At 36.7% G+C, this 27951-nt stretch overlaps 1 protein-coding gene across 1 annotated transcript; it reads right to left on the bottom strand.

Annotated features, from left to right (window-relative positions):
• Positions 1-13: 13 nt before the first annotated feature.
• ZBTB47 (zinc finger and BTB domain containing 47) lies at positions 14-26939 on the bottom strand. The gene is made up of 2 exons (XM_053715661.1): positions 26744-26939; positions 14-1435 (listed from the first exon to the last, which is right to left on the bottom strand). Exons 1-2 carry the CDS (start codon positions 26744-26746, stop codon positions 14-16), a joined length of 1425 nt encoding a protein of 474 aa, XP_053571636.1. The 5' UTR covers positions 26747-26939.
• Positions 26940-27951: the final 1012 nt, after the last annotated feature.

The raw sequence follows: 27951 nt of genomic DNA, 5'->3' as shown, positions 1-27951 counted from the left end.
CAAATTATATTATTCAAGTTTGCACAATTACAAAAGGTCTGTTGGCTTCTAGAACACCAAGACTCACCTGAATGTTCTTTTCACAGTCTGTCTGGTGATGCAGCATCAGTTCACTTTCCAATAAAAATCTCTTCCCACATTTATCACAAATCCTCATGCGACTGTGGGTGACGTTCATGTGCTTTTCAAGGTACCATCTATTGTTGAAAACTCTAGGACACTTTTTGCAAGGATAGTTCTGCTTCTCCTCAAATTTGGATTTTTGCCCCAACCCATCCTGCCCCTTCTTCCTCTTTTTTCCTCCCCCACCCAAACCTTTTTGATTTTGCGTTATATTTGTGTTATTATTTTCACTGGTTAACATTCCCCCTTCTACTTGGGAGTTTTCATCTTTGGCCAACTCTGAAGCTTCATCATCAATGTCCTTTTCTTCATCGTCATCATCATCGCGTTGCTCTTCCATGTCCTCCTCTTCACTATGTATAATATCATCCTCATCCTCTAACATATCCATAAAGTCATCCTCTTCCTCAAGACCACCTTCTCCCTCCTCATTTTCCTCATCTCCTTCTTCTGAGTCTCGATCATCTCCATCTGACCTATCTAAAACAGTTACTGCCTCAGAGGGAGTCTTACCGTCTGTCCCCTTAGAGACATTTAGTGTCTGGTTATTTAAGTTGACCTCTACAATAATCTGCTGTTCTCTGTTGTAAGAGGCCTGATTTTCAATGTCCTCTTCAGAATCTGCGCCTTCTATTTTACAGATCCTTGAACCACTTCTATCCTCATCTTTAAAATACTGCTTGGGTGATGCTGTACCAGGGAGATGTCCTTTGGTCATACTGTCCTCTACTCTAACTGAGTAAGGATCATTTCCTTCCCTGGCATAAATTTTTGTTGAAGGTGCATCCATTTCCTGTTTGATTTCCCGGTAAAACTGTGGAGGCATCACAGAAGCTGTATCATTCCTATTGTCCTCTACATCCAAGATATCATTCGCTAATGATAGATTCAAGGACCTACTATGTATAAGGTCCTGACATGATGTAACAATCTCATTCATCTGCAACACAGCTGCAGCATTTAAAACGTCCTGTACATTACAGCCATTGACCAGCAGCTTAGAAGTATAGATGAAATTAAGGATCTGTTGAAAGCCTCGAGATGTTAAAGCTTCTAGGGATAGTTCCACCCTCTGAAGCTGCTTGTTCTGTGTGAAAAGAGAATGGAAGAACTGGCTATAAGCAGCAAGGACACCTTTATGAGCAGGAAAGGTGCTTTTTTGCTGGACCAGCACAATGTCAACATCACAGAGGTCTGGTTGAAACAAGCGTTGCTCATTGAGTCTGTCCATCAAACATGTGAAGTGGAGGGCCACATCTTCCACAAGAGAGTACTCTGTGGAAGGGTAATCCGTTGTCTTTTCAACTATCAACTGTTAAGAGAAGAAAGAAAACAAAATGAGTATGAGGTGGAATAAATGTGCAATTTCATCATCTTCTAAAATTAAAGAGACATGACACCCAAAGGAATTATTTCACGATTCAAATAGGAGCATACACATTTGAACAATTTCCTTCTTTTATCATATCTGCTCCATTCTCCTGGTACCCTTTGTTGAAGAACCAGCAGTGCACTACTGGGAACTAGCTGAACACATGGGCGAGTCAATGACAAGAGGCAAATATGTGCATTATGTAGCCTACCTAGGTATCCTTTTAACAAAGGACACTAAGAGAACAAAGCAAACAGTCATCATTTTACCCCTGGCTCCTAACTTTTTGGGTATTTCTCTATAAAAATACCAATGTCTGGCTCCTAAATTTTATATATATTATTGCTGGCTTCAAAATTACAAATAAAAAAAAATGTGTTAACATCCATAATAAGGAAAGCTGCATGTATAGAAACTTAATTTATAATAGCTGAAGATGGTGTGTATTGCTTCTGTGCCATACAAGCCCCACTGACTCTGAGAAGCTGTGGTGATTGAATACTGGTGCAAGGCCCTCACAGGATGTGCGTTTGCTGCTGAAAAATACTAAGAACTTTTACTAGAAGCATTTTTTCTAATGTAAGTCTATTGCAAAAATGCTTCGATTTCACATTAAAATACACATTTACATTTTTACCTTTCTATCCCTTTAAATATCAGCAGTTATCACTGGCTACACAAACTCTTGTGCAACTATTGTGACAAGATTACCATACATTTATTAAAACTTTTCTCTAATATAACTTAAAAGGATATAAATTTCCAGAAAGTACAATGCTACAATGTGTTATTGGTGTTAGACCATTATTGCACATTATAGTGTTTAACCCCTGCAAGTCAGCTCTAGAGCAGTAATACACTACTGGGAGCCAGCTAAACACATATGGTGAGCCAATAAAGAGAAAGACATGTGTGTGTTTAGCCAATCTTTTTTTTTTTTTTTTTTTACACGTTTTTATTTAGTAATCAGCTAAAAATTTGAAAATACAAATACATCCAAGCTAAATTAGCCTTACACAGACTTACTTCTGCCGACACCCACTTCCACATAACCTCTCACCTCCACATCCTAGGACAGCTTGTGGAGTACAATTTAACACCCAGACTCCCAAAAAAGGGCGACATGACTTTGAATGGGAATACACTGCAGACCTCTCAGGAAGCCAAGGAGTTAAAATTGTGTCCCTCATGTTAAAGGGACAGTCAACACCAGAATTTTTGTTGTTTTAAAAAGATAGATAACCCCTTAATTACCAATTCCCCAGTTTTGCATAACCAACCAGTTATAATTATACACGTTTTACCTCTGTAATTACCTTGTATCTAAGCCTCAGCAGACTGCCCCCTTATTTCAGTTCTTTTGACAGACTTGCATTTTAGCCAATCAGAGCTGTCTCCATGGTAAATTCACGTGCATGAGCTCAATGTCATCTATATGAAACACGTGAAATAATGCCCTCTAGTGTTGAAAAAAAACGGTCAAAATGCATACAAATTAGAGGCGGCCTTCAAGGTCTAAGAAATTAGCATATGAACCTCCAAGGTTTAGCTTTCAACTAAGAATACCAAGAGGAAAAAAGCAAAATTGGTGATAAAAGTAAATTAGAAAGTTGTTTAAAATTACATGCCCTATTTGAAACATGAAAATGTTTTGGACTTGACTGTCCCTTTAATAGGCAAAAGAAGATTGGTTTCCCAAGCCTGCATTCCCTTAAAAAAAAAGTCTGGCAAAAACGTTAAATAGTTGTAGTAGCTGTATTAGTCCAGTACACACACACACACACAAAGATGTAAATTTACATTTTTACATATTTGAAATAGATGGCTTTGCTCTTGTAGCCACAAACCACTGCTACCAAAGAGTATGACAATTTAAAATGGGCTGACCCTGCAATGCCAGCAGACCCACTTATCCGTCTCTTTCGATAACTAGTTTCCATTATGGGTGATGATTGTTGGGGAAAAAAGAATAATATGGTCTCCCTTTAAGTTTCCAAACAAGGAAATCCTGAAATTAAACCCCTCCCAAAATCGTAGAATTTAGAAATATGATATATTTTTTTTGAGTTCAGTTCCCAAATATTTATGCTTTATCATTTTTGCACTGAACAGTCAGTCATTGCAGTAACAAATCCGCCAATTTATCAAAGAATTCTGATCTACAGGAAAGAAACAGACACCAGCGATTTTTATTCTTCTCACTCCCTTGACAATGAAATGAGCATTATATGTAGAAAAATAAATCAGATCAGACAAAAATGCTGATCAGTCAGTGCACACAACAGAGACATTTGTATTTCCAAGCAATAAACTAGTTTACAAGATTTGGTCTTCACAAATCCCAGAGGACAGAAAGTACCGGCTGCTATAATTTTACTTCTCGCTTCAGATTTTTTGGATATAGTGTATATAATACGGATTTATGTATCAGAGTTATTGTATAGAAAATTAGCAAATCTAGGCAAGTATTCCTGCTTGCTTATCCCCAGAAGTATAGATTGTTACCAATGCACCAGGGAACTCTAGGTAAGATATGTAAATTAGATACATCTAATGCTTTTTGCTTCCAATGATTGTGTTTAACCACAGCGATATATACACGCGCATTTACATATATACACACATATATATACACACCTGTAATTACATATACTCAGGTTCTCTGAGCAAGTGTTGTGTTTAAAATCTAAGGTGCTTGTATCAACTAATAGTGACTCAATTAGCAATGATAAATCTACCTCTGTGCCATTCAGGGAGGGTATAGCTTGCCAACGATTAAAGGGACATTAAACACTAAATAAATGCTAGATAGAATGATGCATTCAAAGAAAAGATTAGTCCATGACTAACATGTAGATGTATTTTTTAAAGTTTCATTAGTTGTTTAAAAAGTGACAATAAGTGTAAAGTTTTAGTGTCTATAAAACACTGGGAGCTGCCATATTGTAACTTAGGTTACCTTCTCTGCTGTGGCCAATTAGGGTCAGTCATAAATAGGTCACTAGAGTGTGCAGTCAATGGTTGTGCTGGATTTAACAGTGTTCTGCACTTCCATTTCTAACAGGAACTGAAAAGCTCACAATTTCAGAATGGAATTACAGGCAAAGAGGACAAAATAAATAATGAAAGTATATTGCAGAGTAGTTTAATTATATACAATTTATCATTTTATATTACCATCTCAAAGTGTTTAATGTCCCTTTAAGATGCTAAATTAAATATTCTTTTTAAAACTACCTATATAAATAAGAAAAAAAATAAAATTGCCCACACATTTAAACAAATTAGAACTGTAAAAAACTGTAAACATTTTGGACAAGCACAATAATAAACCGGAAATATTTATTTCCATTAATTTTCTGGAATTGTGTAAATGATCACTAGATATTTTTAGATATCGTTATCTAAGCTGATTGGAACGATCATCTCAATTTCTCCACACGGGCAACATATAAATACCCCAGCCGCTCTAATTAAAGAGAAATCCTAAGCCTCAGCCACAGGGTCAAAGCAGACAAAGGGCGTCATTTATCAAATACTTCCAAACACTATAATGAAGATTCATTACTGGTCACTCAGGGACTCAGCAGTCTGGTTACTGTAGTTGTGTGTCGGATAAACAATCTCAAGTAACAATAAATAAAATCACATCAATAGTTACAACATAGCTCATAGTATCGGGCTCTATTTTACAGTTTAGTCAAAATTAAATTCATGATTCAGATAGGGCATGCAATTTTAAACAACTTTCCAATTTACTTTTATCAATTTTGTTTGTTCTCTTGGTATTCTTAGTTTAAATCTAAACCTAGGCAGGTTCATATGCTAAATTCTAGGCCCTTGATGGCTGTTTCTTATCTTAATGCATTTGACAGCTTTTCACAGTTAGAGGGCATTAGTTTATGTGGGCAATATAGAAAACACTGTGCTCACGCCTGTTGAGTTACTTATGAGAGGGCACTGATTGGCTAAAATGCAAGTCTGTCAAAAGAACTGAAATAAAGGGGCTGCCTGTAGAGGCTTAGATAAAAAGGTAATCACAGAGGTAAAGAGTATATTAAAAGGGACAGTATACTGTAAAATAGTTTTTCCCTTAATTTGCTGCCAATCACTTTACCAGTTGCAGAGTATAAAACGTATGAGAATTTGATTTTTTAAGGTTTATTTGTATATATGAATTAGCTGGTTTTGAAGCCACAACCTAATAAAATGGGTTAAGCTTTTAGGTATAAGCAGATCTCGTCACATTGTGTACATATACATGTTTCTTTATTTTATATCTGTTCATAAACCAAATCACCAATACTTGGAGAGAACAATGGAAAATTAACATTTTATTACCGTATCTCTTCTATACCCCACTGGGAGTGTAATTTCCTATAATGGCTGTGTTTACACAGCTTGGCCTTAAAGGGACATTACACTCAGTTTTTCTTTGCATAAATGTTTTGTAGATGATCTATTTATATAGCACATAAAGGTTTTTTGTTTTTTTAAAATGTATAGTTTTGCTTATTTTAAAATAACATTGCTCTGTAGCAAGCTACATTGGAGTTTATTGGCGCAAGTGCAAAAAGTTCACAGTGTATACATGTTTTTGTCCGTGATTGGCTGACTGCTGTCACATGATACAGGGGCAGCACATTTAAACTTAATTTCAAATTTGTCTGGAAAAATGTTTCATTTTGTAGATGATCCATCTATATGGCCAATCTGGGAGAGTTTTTGTAACAATGTATATATATTTATTTATTTTTTTTAAACATTGTGCTGATGTTCAGACTCCTGCTTTCTCCGTTTGTGTAATGGGCCTTTTCATATGCAGGGGAGGGGGGTGTGCTCTTACGGCTTTCTCAGCCAAATCAGAGCTAAACTGGGAGTTCCCAAGTTTTTAAACGGATTTATACATCAGTATCAGTGCATATTCTTCTTTATAGTAGTGTATATTACGGTACATGCAGTTATATGAAAAGTGCTGTACACTATCCTTTTAAGATGTAGTTATAGGTTTCATTTTAAAAAACATTTAAACAACCACCTAGAATGAAAATGGTACATATGTACTGGCCTTTGAGTACATATACAGTGAATATAAAAAGTCTACACACCCCTGTTAAAATGTCTGGTTTCTGTGATGTAAAAAAATGAGACAAAGATAAATCATTTCAGAACTTTTTCCATCTTTAACCCCTTAATGACCGGACCATTTTTCAATTTTCTTACCCTTAATGACAATGGCTATTTTTACATTTCTGCAGTGTTTGTGTTTAGCTGTAATTTCCCTCTTACTCATTTACTGTACCCACACATATTATATACCGTTTTTCTCGCCATTAAATGGACTTTCTAAGGATACCATTATTTTCATCATATCTTATAATTTCCTATAAAAAAAAATATAAAATATGAGGAAAAAATTGAAAAAAAAACACACTTTTTCTAACTTTGACCCCCAAAATCTGTTACACATCTACAATCACCAAAAAACACCTATGCTAAATAGTTTCTAAATTTTGTCCTGAGTTTAGAAATACCCAATGTTTACATGTTCTTTACTTTTTTTGCAAGTTATAGGGCCATAAATACAAGTAGCACTTTGCTATTTCCAAACAACTTTTTTTCAAAATTAGCGCTAGTTACATTGGAACCCTGATATCTGTCAGGAATACCTGAATATCCCTTGACATGTATATATTTTTTTTTAGAAGACAACCCAAAGTATTGATCTAGGCCCATTTTGGTATATTTCATGCCACCATTTCACCGCCAAATGTCATCAAATAAAAAAAAAAAGTTCACTTTTTCACAAATTTTGTCACAAACTTTAGGTTTCCCACTGAAATTATTTACAAACAGCTTCTGCAATTAAGGCACAAATGGTTGTAAATGCTTCTTTGGGATCCCCTTTGTTCAGAAATAGCAGACTTATATGGCTTTGGGGTTGCTTTTTGGTAAGTAGAAGGCCGCTAAATGCTGCTGCGCACCACACGTAAATTATGCCCAGCAGTTAAGGGGTTAAATTAGGTAGCTTGTAGGGAGCTTGCAGGGTTAATTTTAGCTTTAGGGTAGAGATCAGCCTCCCACCTGACACATCCCACCCCCTGATCCCTCCCAAACAGTTCTCTTCCCTCCCCCACCCCACAATTGTCCCCGCCATCTTAAGTACTGGCAGAAAGTCTGCCAGTACTAAATAAAAGGAGTTTTTCTTTTTTTTAATAAAAAAAAATAAAATGTTTTAGCTGTGATGGACTCCTGCCTTAGCCCCAACCTCCATGATCCCCCCCCCCAGCTCTCTAACCCTCTCCCCTACCTAATTGCCGCCATCTTGGGTACTGGCAGCTGTCTGCCAGTACCCAATTTGCCCCCCAAAAAAGTGTTTTTTTTATCTTTTATTGCCAGTTTAAATTTTTCTGTAGTGTAGCAGCCCCCCACAATACCCCAACCCCCTCCCCGATCCTCATATATTTATTTTTTCCCCCCTCTTCCCTCCTCATTGGTGTCAGTGTGGGTAGCTAATCGCGCACGCGCATGCGCGCCCCCGCACGCTCCCGGCACCCGGCGTGCACATTGCACTTACAGGAGCCAGATGCCGGGTAGCGATGGGCCGCCCACCCGCCTCCCTGTTGCGCTCCCACCCACCAACGAACCGGCACCATCGCTACCGGTGCAGAGAGGGCCACAGAGTGGCTCTCTCTGCATCTGAGTCTTCTGAAAGGGTATTGCAGGATGCCTCCATATGGAGGCATCACTGCAATACCCTGAGAGCTGCTGGAAGCGATTGCGATCGCTTCCAGCACTCTCTTAGACAACTGACGTACCAGGTACGTCTATTGTCATTAACTGTAAGTTAATGCATGACGTACCTGGTACGTCAGTTGTCATTAAGGGGTTAATGTGACCAATAAACTGTACAATTCAATTAAAAAGCAAACTGTAAATCTTTTAGGTGGAGGGAAGTAATACAAACTAAAATAATATGGTTGCATAAGTGTGCACACCCGTAAACTAAGACTTTGTTGGGGCACCTTTTGATTTTATTACAGCACTCAGTCTTTTTGGGTATGAGTTTATCTGCATGGCACATCTTGACTTAGCAAGATTTGCCCACTCTTCTTTGCAAAAACACTCCAAATCTGTCAGATTGCGAGGGCATCTCCTGTGCACAGCCCTCTTCAGATCACCCCACAGATTTTCAATCGGATTCAGATCTGGGCTCTGGCTGGGCCATTCCAAAACTTTAATCTTCTTCTGGTGAAGCCATTCCTTTGTTGATTTGGATGTATGCTTTGGGTCGTTGTCATGCTGAAAGATGAAGTTCCTCTTCATGTTCAGCTTTCTAGCAGAAGCCTGAAGGTTTTGTGACAATATTGTCTGGTATTTGGAACTGTTCATAATGCCCTCTAGCTTAACTAAGGCCCCAGTTCCAGCTGAAGAAAAACAGCCCCAAAGCATGATGCTGCCACCACCATGCTTCACTGTGGGTATGGTGTTCTTTTGGTGATGTGCAGTGTTGTTTTTGCGCCAAACATATCTTTTGGAAATATGACCAAAAAGTTCAACCTTGGTTTCATCAGATCATAACACCTTTTCACACATGCTTTTGGGAGACTTCAGATGTGTTTTTGCAAAATTTAGTCAGGCTTGGATGTTTTTCTTGGTAAGAAAAGGCTTACGTTTTTCCACTCTACCCCATAGCCCAGACATATGAAGAATACGGGCGATTGTTGTCACATGTACCACACAGCCAGATATTCCTGCAGCTCCTTTAATATTGTTGTAGACCTCTTGGCAGCCTCCCAGACCAGTTTTCTTCTCATCAATTTTAGAGGGACGTCCAGTTCTTGGTAATGTCACTGTTGCGCCATATTTTCTCCACTTGACGATGACTGTCTTCACTGTGTTCCATGGTATATCTAATGCCTTGGAAATTATTTTGTACCCTTCTCCTAACTAATACCTTTTAACAATGAGATCCATCTGATGCTTTGGAAGCTCTCTGTGGACCATGGCTTTTGCTGTAGGATTCAACTAAGAAAATGTCAGGAAAGACCTACTAGAACAGGTGAACTTTATTTGGGGTTAATCAGAGGCATTTTAAATGATGGCAGGTGTCTACTGACTCCTATTTAACATGATTTTGAATGTGATTGCTTAATTCTGAACACAGCGACATCTTCCCCCAGTAAATCACATAGCAGGGACTAAGAAAGCACATGTCTGAATATATATATATACATACATACATACACACACATATATATATATATACATATATACATACACATACACACACACACACAGAGAAGCCCCGGGGTTCCTCTTAACATTGTGCACCCTTTAGTTGTCACGCATTATGTGTGGTATATTTGTACAGTTGGAATAGACCACTCCAGTAGATATTCAATATAATATATACACCGGTTAATATATTTTATTGGAGCACAACATATATAGAATAATGTAAGAGGATTAATCAAATATTCCCACACTAATGAGTCACGAATCATACGTTTACTATAGCACGCATTATGTGTGGTGTATCTGTACAATTGGAATAGACTACTACAGTAAATACAATAAAGTCACTAGCTAATATATTTTACTGGAGTATAATACATATCGAATACTGTAGGAGGATTAATCAAATATTTCCATACTAATGAATCACGTATCATACGTTGACTAAAGCAATCATATTGCAATTTATGGAGTTTGCACCTAATACACAGTATACTATATTTGCTGATTAAAGCGCTCTATAGGAGGATCAACAGTCCAAAACAATTTTAAAAAATATATATCTAGTTGTCAATCCTGAACAAATTTCTAAATTATCTTAAGATAATAACACTTATTGTGTAATCCATCATATCTCAGTATAAGAGATATTATTGTGTGAAATTGGTCGAACACACTAGTTATCCAGTTGTTTATCTAGGACTAATTTCTCAACCATTTTTAGATACTAGAACATATAACATTCATTGTGTAATCCATAATATCTTAGCATAAGGGATATTATTGTGTGAAATTGCTCTAACACACTAGCTATTGGTATATCTATTATATCAGACCATACAACTATCTCATAATATATTAAATGATAGAGCTCTCTATACATGATATACCTAGCATAACTAGGGGCTGATTAATCTGATTATATAAAGGGACCATTTGGTTCCAGTATGGCATCCACTATATATCATTGATACTGTTTAGAGGAGAGTGACTTAAAATGAAAGCAATAACGATGTAACTTGATACTCAATAAACAGTACCTATGACTATTAGACATTTATTATCTGCCTTAGTACGCTCAGAATTGCAGGTACAAATACTCTACCCTTATGCTTAGGCCAATATTGTGAGACTAATATCGGAATCCTCCTATAGTTAGGTCTTATCACACCATACGTTTTTTTTTTATTAGAACAGCCAATAGGATTGAGCTTGCATACTATTGGCTGATTGGAACAGCCAATAGAATGCGAGCTCAATCCTATTGGCCGATTGGATCAGCCAATAGGATTTTTTTCTATCTTAATTCCGATTGGCTGATAGAATTCTATCAGCCAATCAGAATTGAAGGGATGCCATCTTGGATGACGTCATTTAAAAGGACCCGTCATTGTTCCAGTCGGCGTCGAAAGAAGAGGATGCTCCGCGTCGGATGTCTTGAAGATGGACCCGCTCCGGATGGAAGAAGATAGAAGATGCCGCCTGGATGAAGACTTCTGCCCGACTGGAGGACCACTTCTGCCCGGTTGGGTGAAGACGTCTCAAGGTAGGGTGATCTTCAAGGGGGTAGTGTTAGGCTTTTTTAAGGGGGGATTGGGTGGGTTTTTAGAGTAGGGTTGGGTGTGTGGGTTGTAATGTTGGGGGGGGGTATTGTCTTCTTTTTTTTTACAGGTAAAAGAGCTGATTACTTTGGGGCAATGCCCCGCAAAAAGCCCTTTTAAGGGATATTTGTAATTTAATATAGGGTAGGGATTTTTATTATTTTGGGAGGCTTTTTTAGATTAGGTGTAATTAGTTTAAAAAACTTGTAATTATTTTATTATTTTCTGTAATTTAGTTTATTTAATTGTAATTAATTGTAGTTAATTTAGTTAATTTATTTAATTATAGTGTAGTGTTAGGTGTAATTGTAACTTAGGTTGGGTTTTATTTTACAGGTATATATTTGTCTTTTTAATAGCTACCTAGTTAAAATATAGTTAATAACTATTCTACCTAGTTAAAATAAATACAAACTTGCCTATAAAATAAAAATAAACTTTAAGCTAGATACAAATGTAACTTTTAGTTATATTGTAGCTATTTTAGGGTTTATTTTATAGGTAAGTATTTAGTTTTAAATAGGAATAATTTATTTAATTGTAGTAATTTTATTTCGATTTAAATAATATTTAAGTTAGGGGGGGTGTTAGGGTTAGACAGATTTTGGGGTTAATAAATTTAATATAGTGGCAGCGACATTGGGGTCGGCAGATTAGGGGTTAATAAATGTAGGTAGGCGTCGGCGATGTTAGGGACGGCAGATTAGGGGTTAATAATATTTAACCCGTGTTTGCGAGGTGGGAGTGCGGCGGTTTAGGGGTTAATACATTTATTGAAGTGGTGGCGATGTCCATTTACGCAGATTAGGGGTTAAAAATTTTAATATAGTGTTTGCGATGTGGGGGGCCTCGGTTTAGGGGTTAATAGGTAGTTTATGGGTGTTAGTGTACTTTTTAGCACTTTAGTTAAGAGCTTTATGTTCCGGCGTTAGCCCATAAAGCTCTTAACTACTGACTTTTAAATGCGGTATCAGTCTTGACAGGAGAGGCTGTACCGCTCACTTTTTTCAAGACTCGTAATACCGGCGTTAGGAAAATCCAATTGAAAAGATAGGATACGCAATTTACGTAAGTGGATTTGCTGTATGCTCGAGCCGCGCAAAAAAAAGTGAGCGGTACACCTGTACCTGCCAGACTCGTAATACCAGCGGGCATTAAAAAGCAGCGTTGGGACCTCTCAACGCTGCTTTTTAAGGCTAACGCAAGACTCGTAATCTCTAGGCGATTGTCTTCCTGTGAGAGCTGCTCACTATACTACTCTAACACAAGGGTTGAGAATCTATCTCATGAGAAATATCAGAGCGGAAAAGGATCCTGATGAAGGCTTTGAATGTTCTTGTTACCTACATACTGTATTTAACTGTAATAAAATGGGCCAGTTACATGCCGCAAGCAAACAAGAACATATAAATCAAGACCACAAATAGAGAAAACCCACTTGGCAAAAACATTGTTCTAATGCCTGTGCATTTCTGTTTATAACCCACTACAGTACTTTTGTTTAGGAAACCACATGCAACAATTTCCTTTTCTTTTTAATCCCTTAAAGTGATAGTCTAGTCAAAATTAAAATTTCATGATTCAGATAAAAGCAGGCAATTTTAAGCAACTTTCTAAATTACTCCTATTATCATTTTTCTTTGTATCTTTATTTGAAAAAGCAAGAATGTAAGCTTAAAAGACAGCCCACTTTTGGTTCAGCACCTGGGTAGTGTTTACTGATTGGTGTGGCTCCTAAGCTTACATTCTTGCTTTTTCAAATAAAAAGATACCAAGAAAACTAATAAAAATTAATAATAGGAGTAAATTAAAAAGTAAAAAGTTGCTCTGAACCATGAAATTTAAATTTTGACTAGACTATCTGTAGTACCTGTACATCGCAAGTGGTTACGATTTTTCCAGCCTTTAATAGTGCAGGTCTTGTTGCCAGCAGCAAGACCGAATTATATATACCCTCCCTCTCTCCTGCAGGCCTCCTGAAATAGCAACAAGCCCCATAGAAAGAAAAGTGAAGTACAGGTAGCCCTCAGTTTACGCCGGGGTTAGGTTCCAGAAGGAATTGTTGTAAATTGAAACCCAGTTTATAATGTAAGTGAATGGGAAATGAGGGAGTTTGGTTCCAGGTCCCTCTCAAAATTGTCATAAGTAACACCTAAACATTATTTTTAACGCTTTGAAATGAAGACTTTAAATGCTAAACAGCATTATAAACCTAATAAAATAATCACATAACACAGAATATATAATTAAACTAAGTTAAATGAACAAAAACATTTGCTAAACTACATTATAAACCTAATAAAATAATCACACAACAGATTTGCATTTTTCTGCAAACAGTTCTTTCTATGAATTTCAATCTGGAATGATTTATAGACAGGAAGATCTTGTTCCTTTGAAAACTGCTCGATAGCTCAGGTCTAGTTACACAAATTAATTTCAGCTTGCTTGGCTTGCATATCTTTGCTGCAACACAAGCGGGCAGCTCCACCTACTGGCTATTTTAATCAATGCACTGCTTCTCAATAGCAGTCACACGACTGAAAAAAAAAGGTTGTTATTCTGAAACGGCTTAAATTGAACCGTTGTAAACCGAGGGCCACCTGTATAGGGTACATCGCTGGTCTCTAAGGGGTTAATGATATTATATCCAGTAAACCCTATTTAGTATAATAAGAGGTTAGCATTGGGTGAAATGGAAGTAGCTTCATTATCTGAATGGAACAAATCTCCCCAATATGTACAGAGATATCTTTATACATTTTTTGGATTTAAGATCGTAGAAGTTACAGCTACTTTAATCTACAAGATATTAAAGGGACAGCATAATGTAAAATTGGTTTCCCCTTAATGTGCTTCCAATGAGTTGTTATATCAGCTGCAGAGTTTAAAATGTATGGGAAATTGTTCATTTTAGTATATGAAATAGATATTTCTGCTAAATAGAATGGGCTGAGTCCTCATTATCTTATTACCCACATTGTACACTAAGACCAATATGTTCAAAAACTCTCCAAATCCGGCATGGAGAGAAATCTCACAAAATATTTGGTTTCTTTTGTGAGCCTTATATTGCAATGTAGCTGTGTCCCCTTCACATCCAGAGCTCTGCATAGTGAGATAAAAAGCGCACAAGCCCAGAGGCAGAACTTTTTTCACTTTTTGCGATGAGATGTTTAGTTCATTTTTTTTCTACTGGCCATTTTGAAATTCAATTTTAAATTGGGTAGTTACAGTAAAAGCACCAGCTCAGTTGCAATGTGTTCATTGGATAATAAGGCAATTTTTAAATTTGTATAATATATTGTAGCAGTTAAAGGGACACTCAAGTCAAAATTAAAGGGATATTAAACCTTTTTTTTCTTGCATGATTCAGATAGAGTATACAATTTTAAACAACTTTCTGATTTACTTCTATTATCTAATTTGCTTCATTCTCTTGATATTCTTTCCTGAAAAGCATATCTAGATAGGCTCAGTAGCTTCTGATTGGTGGCTGCACATAGATGCCTCATGTGATTGGCTCACCAATGTGCATTGCTATTTCTTCAACAAAGGATATCTAAAGATTGCAGCAAATTAGTTGTTGTTAGTTTAAAATTGTATTCTCTATCTGAATCCTTAAAGAAAAAATTTGGGTTTAATGTCCCTTTAAAAAGTTTCATGATTCAGATAGAGCAGCCATTTTTAACAACTTTACAATTTACTTCCATTAACAAAATGTGCACAGTCTTAATATTTACACTTTTTGAGTCACCAGCTCCTACTGAGCATGTGCAAGAATACATAGAATATACGTATATGCATTTGTAATTGGCTGATGGCTGCCACATGATACGATGGGAGTGGAAATAGACATAACTTTGAAATTTATTTAATAAAAAAAAAAAAAAAATCTACTATTCATTTGAAGTTCTGACTAAGTGCTATTGCATTGTCTTCTTATCATGCATTTGTTGATTATGCAAATCTACTGTATTGACTGGTCCTTTAAAAATAGCATTGCAAATTAGCTGCAAAGAAAAAAAAAAGAAATTGTTGTGTACAATGTGGGTAATAAGATAATGAGGACTCAGCCCATTTTATTTAGCAGAAACATCCCTTTAGTTATAAGGTAAAAATGTAGTAATAAAACAAGGTGCACTGCTCTTAAAAGAATGCCAGGAGTCACAGCTTTGCAGATTGGGAAAGGTTAACTGACGGGGTTAGAAGAAAAAAATAAAAAAAAATCAATGTGCATTGATCCGCAAAGCATGCAATAAAAAAAGAAAAACACAACACTTTTCAATACACGTCCATTATCAAAAACCACACATACTCTTTATGCACACTTTCTGAGGCTCCAACACTTACTGAGCATATATGTATAAGCATTGTTATTGGCCGATGACTGTCATATGATACAGGGAGAGAGAACATTGGATTACTTTTGAAAATGTGCAAGAAATTATTCTACTGCTCATTTTAAATTAAAGGGATAGTAAATCCTAAAATGTTCTTTTATGATTTGGATAGAACATACAATTTTAAACAACTTTCCAATTTACTTCTATTATCAAATTTGCTTCATTCTCTTGTTATCCATTGCTGAAGGGACAGCATTGCACTACTGGGAGCTAGCTAATCACATCTAGTTAGCCACTCACAAGAGACAAATGTGTGCAGGGACCAATTAGCAGCAGCTCCCACTAGTGTATGATACATGCGTATTCATATTTAACAAGGGATACTAAGAGAACGAAGCACATTTGAAAATAAAAGTGAATTTAAAAAAGTAAAGTTTTACTAAACATTTTATATTAAAAAAAGAGCAATGAACATATCGAGATCTGAATTCAGAGGCCAAGTGCTGAAGCTCAGCAGGACACACAAATAGGAATCTCTGTACCACACGCACTCCCTCGCCCATATGTCACACCGTTTAAATGGCTGCCTGGAACAGTGAGGGATCTCTGCATTCAAAGACACAAAGATCCCAGCACTGGTTTCAAAAGGTAAGAAGTGACAATTTTATTGCAACATTGAAAAAAAAAATGCAGCAGACAAGGTATAATCAATATATTAACATATCAGCAGAGTCTAAATGTCTGCAGAAATATGTAATGACAAGGTTTTTACTGTCCATTTAAAACAGTTCCTTGTTTTTGTAACCTTGCCTCTGAAAAATGTGATTGCTTGGCCAATGCAGGTGCCCGTTCATATCTATACCCAAATGCCCACAGCAGAGATAAACATAGTGAGTTTTAAGGGGCATGCACTGAAAACTAACTTTTTTATTCTTTTTAACATGTATTTTATAAGCAAAAGTAATTAAATTAAAGAAATATACTGCACATATTATTGGAAACTATGGATGCATTCAGAATGCTGAAGAGCAAGCCAAAAGAAGAGACAGGAAAGTATTTATATAGATAAAGAAAAAAGTCAAAAAGATTTAAAGTGATGGTTATCTGAGCGTTAAATTTAAATAATAAAAAAAAAAAAAGCTAGGATTTACCATCACTAAAACTATACAGTAGTTTCATTCAAGGTTTTTTTCTTTTTCTTTTTAAAGTAAGGGGGGGGGGGGGGGGCGGAGGGTGCTAAACTCTTTCTGTGAAGTGGTAGCTCGTTAAAGTCAGCGGCTCCAGCCACCCACGGAACAGCGTTCTTCTTCAATGAGGTGACGTTTTCACCTCTAAACCAATAGCAGTGTGTGTCATCTGACATCCTAGCACGGCTATTGGTTTAGAGGTGGAAACATCACCTCATTGATAAAGAGCGCTGTGCCGTGGTCATTTGAGTTAAATGGACAGTAAAATCCTTGCCATTGCATATTTCTGCAGACTTTCAGACTCCGTGGATATGTTAATAAATTGATTTTAAAATTTGTTTGCCCCATTTTTTTATCTTCTTCAATGGTCAAACTCCACACACCTGTTTAATTATTTGGAGGAGCCATTCTGGACACAGAAGGGCGAGTTTAGCACCTTTTTTAGTAACTGATGACAGTTTATTTTTTAGCGATGGTAAATCCTTGCGGTTTATTTAAAGCTCTGATTTACCATCTCTTAGAGAATTAGAATTTTTGGGAAGCTCCCTGTGATTTAACAAGCACTAGTTTTATATATGTTCATTTACACACTAACAGGAAAAGTAAGGGACTGTGAAGGCAATACAATTCATGCACAGAATGGGTTAATTGGCAACATTTTCTTTTTATGACTTAATGAAATGCTCCCTTTAACTGTGCTGGAGGATAATAAAGTACAGAATGACTACCGTTGTGGATCTTAGCCAAGTAAGAATTAAGTATATAGCGTAAATACAAGCCGACAAATAAAATTTGCATTCTGGTATGAGTCTGGCATCAAAACGGTTAATCTGTAAAGTAAAAAACAATCTTAGCTTTACAAGATTTTACCATTACACATATAAGTGACATTGCAGGCCTACAGGGAGCCTTGGAAGTGCCCACAGCTCGGACACGAAACCAGTACCCAGCTGTGTGTGTGCTATTCTCTAACCACCAGTAATAAGGCAACACAGGGATCTGTATACACAGGGGGCCGTCTCCACTGGAGAGGATTAGGTAGCATTATGGGAAAAGAGCAGAGGTCACCAGCTGTGGCTATTGAAGAAACCCAATTATATCTGCTGGGCAAATCAAATGTGTGGTTACTGTCAGACTTCCTTCCAATTAGTTACGTTTGATGGTAACCAGCACACTATATAGATTATATAAAATAAGTGACTTGATACCTACATATAAACCATTGATTACTAGTAACAAACCAGTGATTTAATCCTTCAATTTCACCGCTTTGCATCTCTAAGGCAGCAAATGCGTTAGAGGGACAGTAATGTGTTCCCAATGAGTCATATTAAAATGTTTACAAATGACTCTTATTTTATTGTTTGAAATAGCTGGTTTTACCTATTGAAACCACCATCTATACTAAAAAAGGAGAGAGAGAGAGGAGAGAGGAGAAAGAGAGAAAGAGAGAAAGAGAGAAAGAGAGAAAGAGAGAAAGAGAGAAAGAGAGAAAGAGAGAAAGAGAGAAAGAGAGAAAGAGAGAAAGAGAGAAAGAGAGAAATATATACATACAAATACCATTGTGGCTTCTAAAAGTATGTCTGGATCCTAAAGATTCTTACTAGCTACTAAATTTTGAACAGATTTGTCGACCACTGCTTTCATGCAGCTACAAGCTCATATGTAGGTCCCAAACAACCTATGCTCCTGGCTGTCAAGAGTTCACTTTTGTATTCTACCAAAACAACAATAGATATAGATACAGCCATAGAAGAAAATGTGTGTGTGTGGGGGGGGGGGGGGGGGTTTAGAGCTTTACCCCATGGCAGAATATACAGTTATCTGAGATGCCATCGCAGAAAATGCAGCATGTCTGCAGAAAGAACAGAACCCATGCAAGTACTTTTAGTGCTTTAACTTTGCAGCTCTGCTCCACATTAGACAGTTCTCTTCAGAGTTGTGCAATGGTTGCACTGTGTAAGTTTTCCTTAACACAGTGCATCCAGAGCAAAGTGCTGTTTGAAGTTAACAGTCATATATGCAGTAGCGCTGCAAAGCAGCAGTGCATTGATTATTTACTGGCTCTCAGAATTTTTTTCAAACCCTCCCCTAGCCTTTCCAAGTCTGCAAAGCTGTTTGTTCTGAATGTAAGACGTTCTTATGAACATTGCACCTTTTTTATTACTACATTTCTATGTTAGACGAAGAGAAAAGGAAACAAATTTATTCAAGAGACATTTTACAATTTAATTTTTTTGTCTAATTTGCAATGCAATTTTCAACTACTGCACTATATTATAAAACGTTAAAATTTGTTTTATTATTTAGTTAACCAACACATTGCAATTGAACTGGTGCTTTAGTGTAACTTCCTAACTTAAAATTGAATTTTACTTAAAATTACCTGCAGAAAAACTTTCACTAAAAAAATCTCATCGCAGAAAGTGAAAAAAAGTTCTGCCTCTGGGGAGCTTTATAATTCAGAAACTTAAATGAAAGGGCTAATGGCGAGGCACTGCAGTATAAATGCAGCAACAATGCACTACTGTGAGGTAGCTGACCCCATCTGGTGAGCCAATGACAAAAAGCTTATATAGCTATAGCCACTAGTGCATTGCTGCTCCTGGGCCTACCTAGTTATGCTTTTCAAAAAAGGAAACCAAGAAAAGAAAGTAAATTAAATAGAAATAAATTGGAAAGTTGTTTTAAAATCGTATTCTGTATCCAAATCTTAAAAAAAATAATAATATATATATACATATATATATATACATATACATATATATACATATACACACATATACATATATATATATATATATATATATATATACATATATATACATACATATATATATACACATATACACACATATATACACATACATATACACATACATACATATATATATATATATATATATATACACACATACACATACACACAGTGGATATAAAAAGTCTACACACCCCTGCTAAAAATGTCAGGTTTCTATGATGTAAAAAAAATGAGACAAAGAAATCATTTCAGAACTTTTTCCACCTTTAATGTGACCTATAAACTGTACAACTCAATTGAAAAACAAACTGAAATCTTTTAGGTAAAGGGAGATAAAAAAAAAATAAAAAAATAATATGTTTGCATAAGTGTGAACACCCTTTTATAACTGGGGATGTAGCTGTGTTCAGAATTAAAGGGACTGTCTACACCAGAATTGTTATTGTTTTAAAAGACAGATAATCCCTTGTTTACCTATTCCCTAGTTTTGCATAACCAAAACAGTTATATTTATATATTTTTTACCCCTGTGATTATCTTGTATCTAAGCCTCTGCAGACTGCCCCTTTATTTGTTCTTTTGACAGACTTGCAGTTTAGCCAATCAGTGATGGCTCCCAGGTAACTTCACGTGCACGAGCACAGTGTCATCTATATGAAAAACATGAACTAACACCCTCTAGTGGTTAAAAACCTGTTAAAATGCATTCTTAAGAGGCGGCCTTCAAGGTCTAAGAAATTAGCATATGAACCTCCTAAGTTAAGCTTTCAGCTAAGAATACCAAGAGAACAAAGAAAAATTGGCGATAAAAGTAAATTGGAAAATTGTTTAAAATTACATGCTCTATCTGAATCATGAAAGTTTTTTTTGGACTAGACTGTCCCTTTAAGCAATCACATTCAAAATAATGTTAAATAGGAGTCAGTACACACCTGTCATCATTTAAAGTGCCTCTGATTAACCCCAAATAAAGTTCAGCTGTTCTAGTAGGTCTTTCCTGACATTTTGTTAGTCGCATCCTACAGCAAAAGCCATGGTCCGCAGAGAGCTTCTAAAGCATCAGAGGGATCTCATTGTTAAACGGTATCAGTCAGGAGAAGGGTACCAAAAAAATTCCCAGTCATTTTTATCGTGCAACAGTGACATTACCAAGAACTGTATGGCCCTCCAAAATTGATGAAAAGACGAGAAGAAAACTGGTCTGGGAGGCTGCCAAGAGGCCTACAGCAACATTAAAGGAGCTGCAGGAATATCTGGCAAGTACTGGCTGTGTGGTACATGTGACAACAATAGCCCGTATTCTTCATATGTCTGGGCAATGGGGTAGAGTGGCAAGACGGAAGCCTTTTCTTACAAAAAAAAAAAAAAAACATCCAAGACCGGTTACATTTTGCAAAAACACATCTGAAGTTTCCCAAAAGAATGTTGCAAGAGGTGTTCTGGTCTGATGAAACCAAGGTTAAACTTTTTGGCAATAATTCCAAAAGATACAATGCATATCACCAAAAGAGCACCATACCCACAGTGAAGCATGGTGGTGGTAGCATCATGCTTTGCGTCTTTTTTTCTTCAGCTGGAACTGGGGCCTTATTCAAGGTAGAGGGAATTATGAACAGTTCCAAATACCAGTCAATATTGGAACAAAACCTTCAGGCTTCTGCTAGAAAGCTGAACATAAAGAGGAACTTCATCTTTCAGCATGACAACGACCCAAAGCATACATCCAAATCAACAGAGGAATGGCTTCACCAGAAGAAGATTAAAGTTTTGGAATGGCCCAGCCAGAGCCCAGACTTGAATCCAATTGAAAATCTGTGGGGTGATCTGAAGAAGGCTGTGCACAGGAGATGCCCTCGCAATCTGACAGATTTGGAGTGTTTTTTTGCAAAGAAGAGTGGGCAAATCTTTCAAGTCAAGATGTGCCATGCTGACTCATACCCAAAAAGACTGAGTGCTGTAATAAAATCAAAAGGTGCTCCAACAAAGTATTAGTTTACGGGTGTGCACACTTATGCAACCATATTATTTTATTTTTACTTCCCTTCACCTAAAAGATTTCAGTTTGTTTTTCAATTGAGTTGTACAGTTTATAGGTCACATTAAAATGTGGAACAAGTTCTGAAATGATTTATCTTTGTCTCATTTTTTTACATCACAGAAACCTGACATTTTAGCAGGGGTGTGTAGACCTTTTTATATCCACTGTGTGTGTGTGTGATGTAAAACTAGGGAATGGGTAATAAAGGGATTATCTATGTTTCTAAACCTGTCATGCCATTATGACGCCCCATGCTGTCCATACAGCACGGCATAGAATATCCTATCTTTTAAGGCGTCTTGCAGCCTCCCCCTTTTTTATGAACTTAAGATAAGACTGTGGGCGTACCTAGCAACGTAGGCAGTCCCCAATGATCCGATCCCAGCCTTAATCACGTGACTGCATTGATGGTCGCGTGATTTCATTTTTGCAGTAAAGGGACACAAGTTAAAATTAAACTTCATAACTCAGCTAGAGCATGCAATTTTAAACAACTTTCCAATTTACTTCAATTAACAAAATGTGCACAGTCTTTTTATATTTACAGTTTTTGAGTCACCAACTCCTACTGAGCATGTGCAAGAATTCCCAGCATATACGTATAAGCATTTGTGATTGGCTGATGGCTGTCACATGATACAGGGGGAGTGGAAATAGACATTACTTTGCAATTTATTTAACAATAATCTACTTCTCATTTGAAGTTCAGACTAAGTGCTATTGCATTTGTTGATTATGCAAATCTACTGTATTGACTGGTCCTTAAAGGGACACTGAACCCAATTTTTTTCTTTTGTGATTCAGAATGAGCATGAAATTTTAAGCAACTTTCTAATTTACTCCTATTATCAAATTTTCTTCATTCTCTTGGTATCTTTATTTGAAATGCAAGAATGTAAGTTTAGATGCAGGCCCATTTTTGGTGAACGACCTGGGTTGTTCTTGCCGATTGATAAATTCATCCAATACAAAAAAAAGTGCTGTCCAATGGTCTAAACAAACAAAAAAAAAAAGCTTAATGTCTTTTTCAAATAAAGATAGCAAGAGAATGAAGAAAAATTAATAGGAGTAAATTAGAAAGTTCCTTAAAATCGCATAGTCTATCTGAATCACAAAAGAAAAAAATTTGGATTCAGTGTCCCTTTAAAGGACCAGTCAACACAGTAGATTTGCATAAGCAACAAACGCAAGATATCAAGACAATGCAATAGCACTTAGTCTGAACTTCAAATGAGCAGTAGATATTTTTTCTGACAATTTTAAAAGTTATGTCTTTTTCCACTCCCCCTGTACCATGTAACAGCCATCAGCCAATCACAAATGCATACACGTACCATGTGACAGCCATCAGCCATTCACAAATGCATACACACTTATTCTTGCACATGCTCAGTAGGAGCTGGTGACTCAAAATGTTTAACTATAAAAAGACTGTGCACATTTTGTTAATGGAAGTAAATTGGAAAGTTGTTTAAAATGGCATGCTCTATCTGAATAATGACAGTTTAATTTTGATTGAGTGTCCCTTTAAGTGTTTACTTCGGAACTTTGTTTCCATGTTAAACACTTGTGCCGGGCATGAAGGGGTTTAACAATAACAATTCTGGAGTAGACTGTCCCTTTAAGATTTGTTCTTTTTGTTGCTACAGTTTAAAAAAAAACAAAAAAAAACTGTCATAAGCGCGTTCAAATAAATGTAGCGCACTCACACACAGGGTAAAGCTGCAGCACATGAAAGTTAAATAAACTTTTGGGTGGATAAATCTTTAATATCACATACTTTGGTTATCCTTATGTTACAATAATATTTTTATGTAAGCTGTCCCTTTAATATACTTTTTAACCTCTACAGTAAAATCCAGACTAGTGTAAAACACTTATCAATGACAGTCCTGCAAATTGATCACTGTACATAACGTAAAATAGGACTTACACAGGTGGAATATAGTTAACCCCTTCAAACCGGTGTTCTGTTATATTTGCCTACTGTGTTACGTTATCCTACCTACGTTATGCGTTCGGCCAGAGAGAGCACTTCCATATCCACCATTTTAGTTTGAAACGGAGGCTGATGTCAAAATATTTATCGGATGGTGATATTTGGCTGTTTGGAGTGCAGATCTCGCTCAAACATAAAATATTAAAACATAAACACCAAATATTATGTATGTTATTAGCATTAATTTTGTAACTATTTATTTTTCAGGGTACAGATGTTTCCATTGTTTTTTGTTACATAGCCTGAAAAATACATTTATAAAATGAAAGCTATCATCATAAGCTAATACCATACAAATATTTGGTGTTTATGTTTTAATTATTTATGTTTGAGCGAGATCTGCACTCAAAACAGCAAAATATAAGGTGGTAGGAAAAGTATACAGAATATGATCACTATCTAAACATCAGCCTCCTTTTGAAACAAATATGGCGGATATGAAAGTTCTCTATCTAGATGTAGGCTTGGCCGTACATGTTATGTAAGTAGGACAATGTAACAAGGTAGGGAAATATTACAGAACACCTGCATCAAAGTGTTAACATCGGAACAAAGGCCATACTAACAGTTTTAAAGCCCAACGCTCTTAGGACAAGGAATGGGTTAAAAAGGACAGTATACCCAAAAATGTTCTCCCCTTTTGTTTCCAATGATACATTTTACCCGCTGGAGTGTATCAAATTGTTTAAATAAAGCTCTTTCACCACTCTATTGATACAGGTAGCCCTCAGTTTACGCCGGGGTTAGGTTCCAGAAGGAATGGTTGTAAATCGAAACCGTTGTAAATTGAAACCCAGTTTATAATGTAAGTTAATGGGAAGTGAGGGAGATAGGTTCCAGGCCCTTCTTAAAATTGTCATAAGTAACACATAAAACATTTTTAAAGCTTTGAAATGAAGACTTTAAATGCTAACCAGCATTATAAACCTAATAAAATAATTACACAACACAGAATATATAATTAAACTAAGTTAAATGAACAAAAACATTTGCTAAACAGCATTATAAACCTAATAAAATAATCACACAACACAGACTTCACTTGCATTTTTCTGCAAACAGTTCTTTCTATGCATTCCAATCTGGACTGCGTTAGACAGGAAGATCTTGTTCCTTTGAAATCTGCTCGATAGCTCAGGTCTGGTTAAACTGATTAATTTCATCTTGCTTGGCTTTGCTGCAACACAAGCGGACAGCTCCACCTACTGGCTATTTTAATCAATGCACTGCTTCTCAATGCTTTTCAATAGCAGTCACATGACTGGAAAAAAAAGGTTGTTATTCTGAAACGGTGTAAATTGAACCGTTGTAAAACGAGGGCCACCTGTATTTGAAATAGCTGATTGTGCCTGTGGTATCCCTACCTATAATGAAAGTTCCTATACTAGCGTATAAGCTGGAGAAAAGCTGTGCAAACATAGCCAGCAGAAGAAATTACACTCCCAGTAGGAGGTAGAAGTGAATTGTAATCTCATATTGCACTTTGGTTTACAGACAGAGATAATATAAAGAAGCATATGTGTGTACAGAAAGTAATAAAATAAGGATATCTGAATTCTCTGCAAGCTCAACCCATTTTGATGGGTTGTGGTTTCAAATATAACCCCCCCCCCCCCCCAGCTATTTCAAATACTGGTTGGTTTATCAAATCATTGGAAACACAGTACACTGTCCACATGCTGCTCCTACAGACATATAAACATTTAGGCAATACCCTTGCAAAATACTGAAATATCCTAGCTGTTGCTGTTCCCCATGAAGTTAATACAAACACATGCAAACATCACTTACTCAGCTTCATAAATTATGCAGATTTAAACTTCATACAGACTTCAAAGTTGGTTGCAGGATGCAGATCCCTTCACTAGCATTACAGATAAATGTGTTTATCTGTGTTTGACCCATTTTTTTTAAAGGGACACTAAACCCTAACATTTTCTTTCATTATTCAGATAGAGAATACAAATTTAAACAACATTACAATTTACTTAATTTTTTAGATATTCTTAGTTGAAGAAAAAGCAATGCACATGGGTGAGCCAATCACAAAAGGCATTCTATGTGCAGGAACCAATCAGCAGCTACTGACCCTATCTAGATATGGTTTTCAACAAATAATATCAAGAGAATAAAACAAATTAGATAATATAAGTAAATTAGAAAGTTGTTTAAATTGGCATGCTCTTTCTAAATCATGAAAGAAAAAAAATGTTGGTTTCATGTCCCTTTAAGGAAATTAAAAAATGTATAATATAGTGCATTTACAAAAAAAAAAAAAAAAAAGTATATTTTTCCATATAAAATTGTCTTTATACAAAAAAAAATCTGCTAAAACTAAAATGGGTAATACCTGCACAAATAAACTATAAAATGATAATGTGACTAACATAAAATATGATTTAATGCCCATTTTGATATACATTGTGCCACTGCAAAAAAATAAAGGCCACTGACTGTATACTCATTGCACCAAGGTATTGGTAACACCCTTAGCTGAAAGTGCAAACAGAATGCAAAGTTAAAATTAAACTGATCCTAAACTACAGCAATAATAAATAAGATAGCATTGACAATAGCTCACGTTTTTCCCTAACAAGTAAATATTAAGAATAATGAAGGGGTTAAAAAAACTTGCAGCTGAATCTCCCTCCAATACTTGTGCACTGTCGGTTGCTAAAGGCCCTGCTCCTGGTGTTGATATTAATTCATTGTGATCAAGGACATAAAGAGAAATGCATCATATAAACACATGCACAGGCGACCCTATAGCTCTATAAGGTAATTAACTATTTGTGTGCAACACCACAGCCATTGTTATTGCTACATCCCCAGATCATACCTATCCCTCCCTCCCTATTTTCCCCTCTTCCTTTCCTACTCTCTCTTTTTTTTCGGTAATTGTGTGCATCACCTATTTTCCTACCATCTCACCATCGTTAGGAACAATATTGCACAATAAAGCAGCCTGTATCGGTGCCTATAGGTGGGGAGAGCTGAGCAGGCCTGATCCTGCAATCAGATCACAACAGCAAACACAAAAAGAGAGAAATGATACAATGTTACAAATAGCAGATGTACCATTTTGCTGCAGGGTTATGAGAGTGGAGGAGTCCTGATCTTCAGGTGCATGCACCGTGTTACTAATCTCCATGTAGCGCGTCTGCATGCCCCCTGTACTGCTGCTGCCGCTGTCTTTTATTGTCCTACATGCTCCACTTCTCTGCATCCTTTGCCAGCGCCATGTTACATTCCCGGCCGGGGGGGAGGTGGAGGAGGGGAGGTGGCTGCAGGGCTGTGTCTGGGCCCAGTGCCTCAGTGGGAGTGATTGTACAAACTACAGGCTGGTTGGTCAAAGCAGATCACGTGAGCAAGTGCCCGAGCTCCCCTCCCATTTCAGCCACCTCATGGTGGGGGTGAGCCCAGGCCAGAATGCTAAAACACAGCAGTGAGATAGAGAGGGTTTGTGGTTTCTCGTGTGCGAGGCAATAAGGGAGAATAGTGGTTTGTTTGATAGGAGAAATGGTGAGGGGGAGTGTGTGTAAACAGTGTTGTTTTGCTAATCCTCTCACCATGTATAGAGGTAATGCTCTTGTGTGTAGTTACATGCCTGTTCACTAGTGATAGTAAGCAGTGTGTGTGCTCTGTGTATAACGGTCTTATGTACTGAGAGTCTGGGGTGTACTGTGTGCTTTAATGTAATCCAAAGGGGTATACAGCAGCTTATGTAGTATAAGGTATACTGTGTGTATAGGTAGTGTATAGGGGTATACATCAGTTTATGTAGTATAAGGTATACTGTGTGCATTGCTAGTGTATAGGGGTATGCATCAGTTTATGTAGTATAAGGTGTACTGTGTTTTAGTGTAATCCAAATAGGTATACAGCAGTTTATGTAGTATACGTTGTACTGTGTGCACTGCTAGTGTATAGGGGTATGCATCAGTTTATGTAGTATAAGGTATACTGTGTGCATTGGTTGTGTATAGGGATATGCATTGGTTTATGTAGTATAAGGTATACTGTGTGCATTGCTAGTGTATAGGGATATGCATTGGTTTATGTAGTATAAGGTATACTGAGTGCATTGCTAGTGTATAGGGGTATGCATCAGTTTATGTAGTATAAGGTGTACTGTGTGCATTGCTAGTGTATAGGGGTATGCATCAGTTTATGTAGTATAAGGTGTACTGTGTGCATTGCTAGTGTATAGGGGTATGCATCAGTTTATGTAGTATAAGGTGTACTGTGTGCATTGCTAGTGTATAGGGGTATGCATCAGTTTATGT

This window comes from Bombina bombina, chromosome 5 (assembly GCF_027579735.1).
Source record: "Bombina bombina isolate aBomBom1 chromosome 5, aBomBom1.pri, whole genome shotgun sequence".
Classification (NCBI taxonomy): Eukaryota; Metazoa; Chordata; class Amphibia; order Anura; family Bombinatoridae; genus Bombina; species Bombina bombina.
This window is presented reverse-complemented; position numbering and strand designations above follow the sequence as displayed.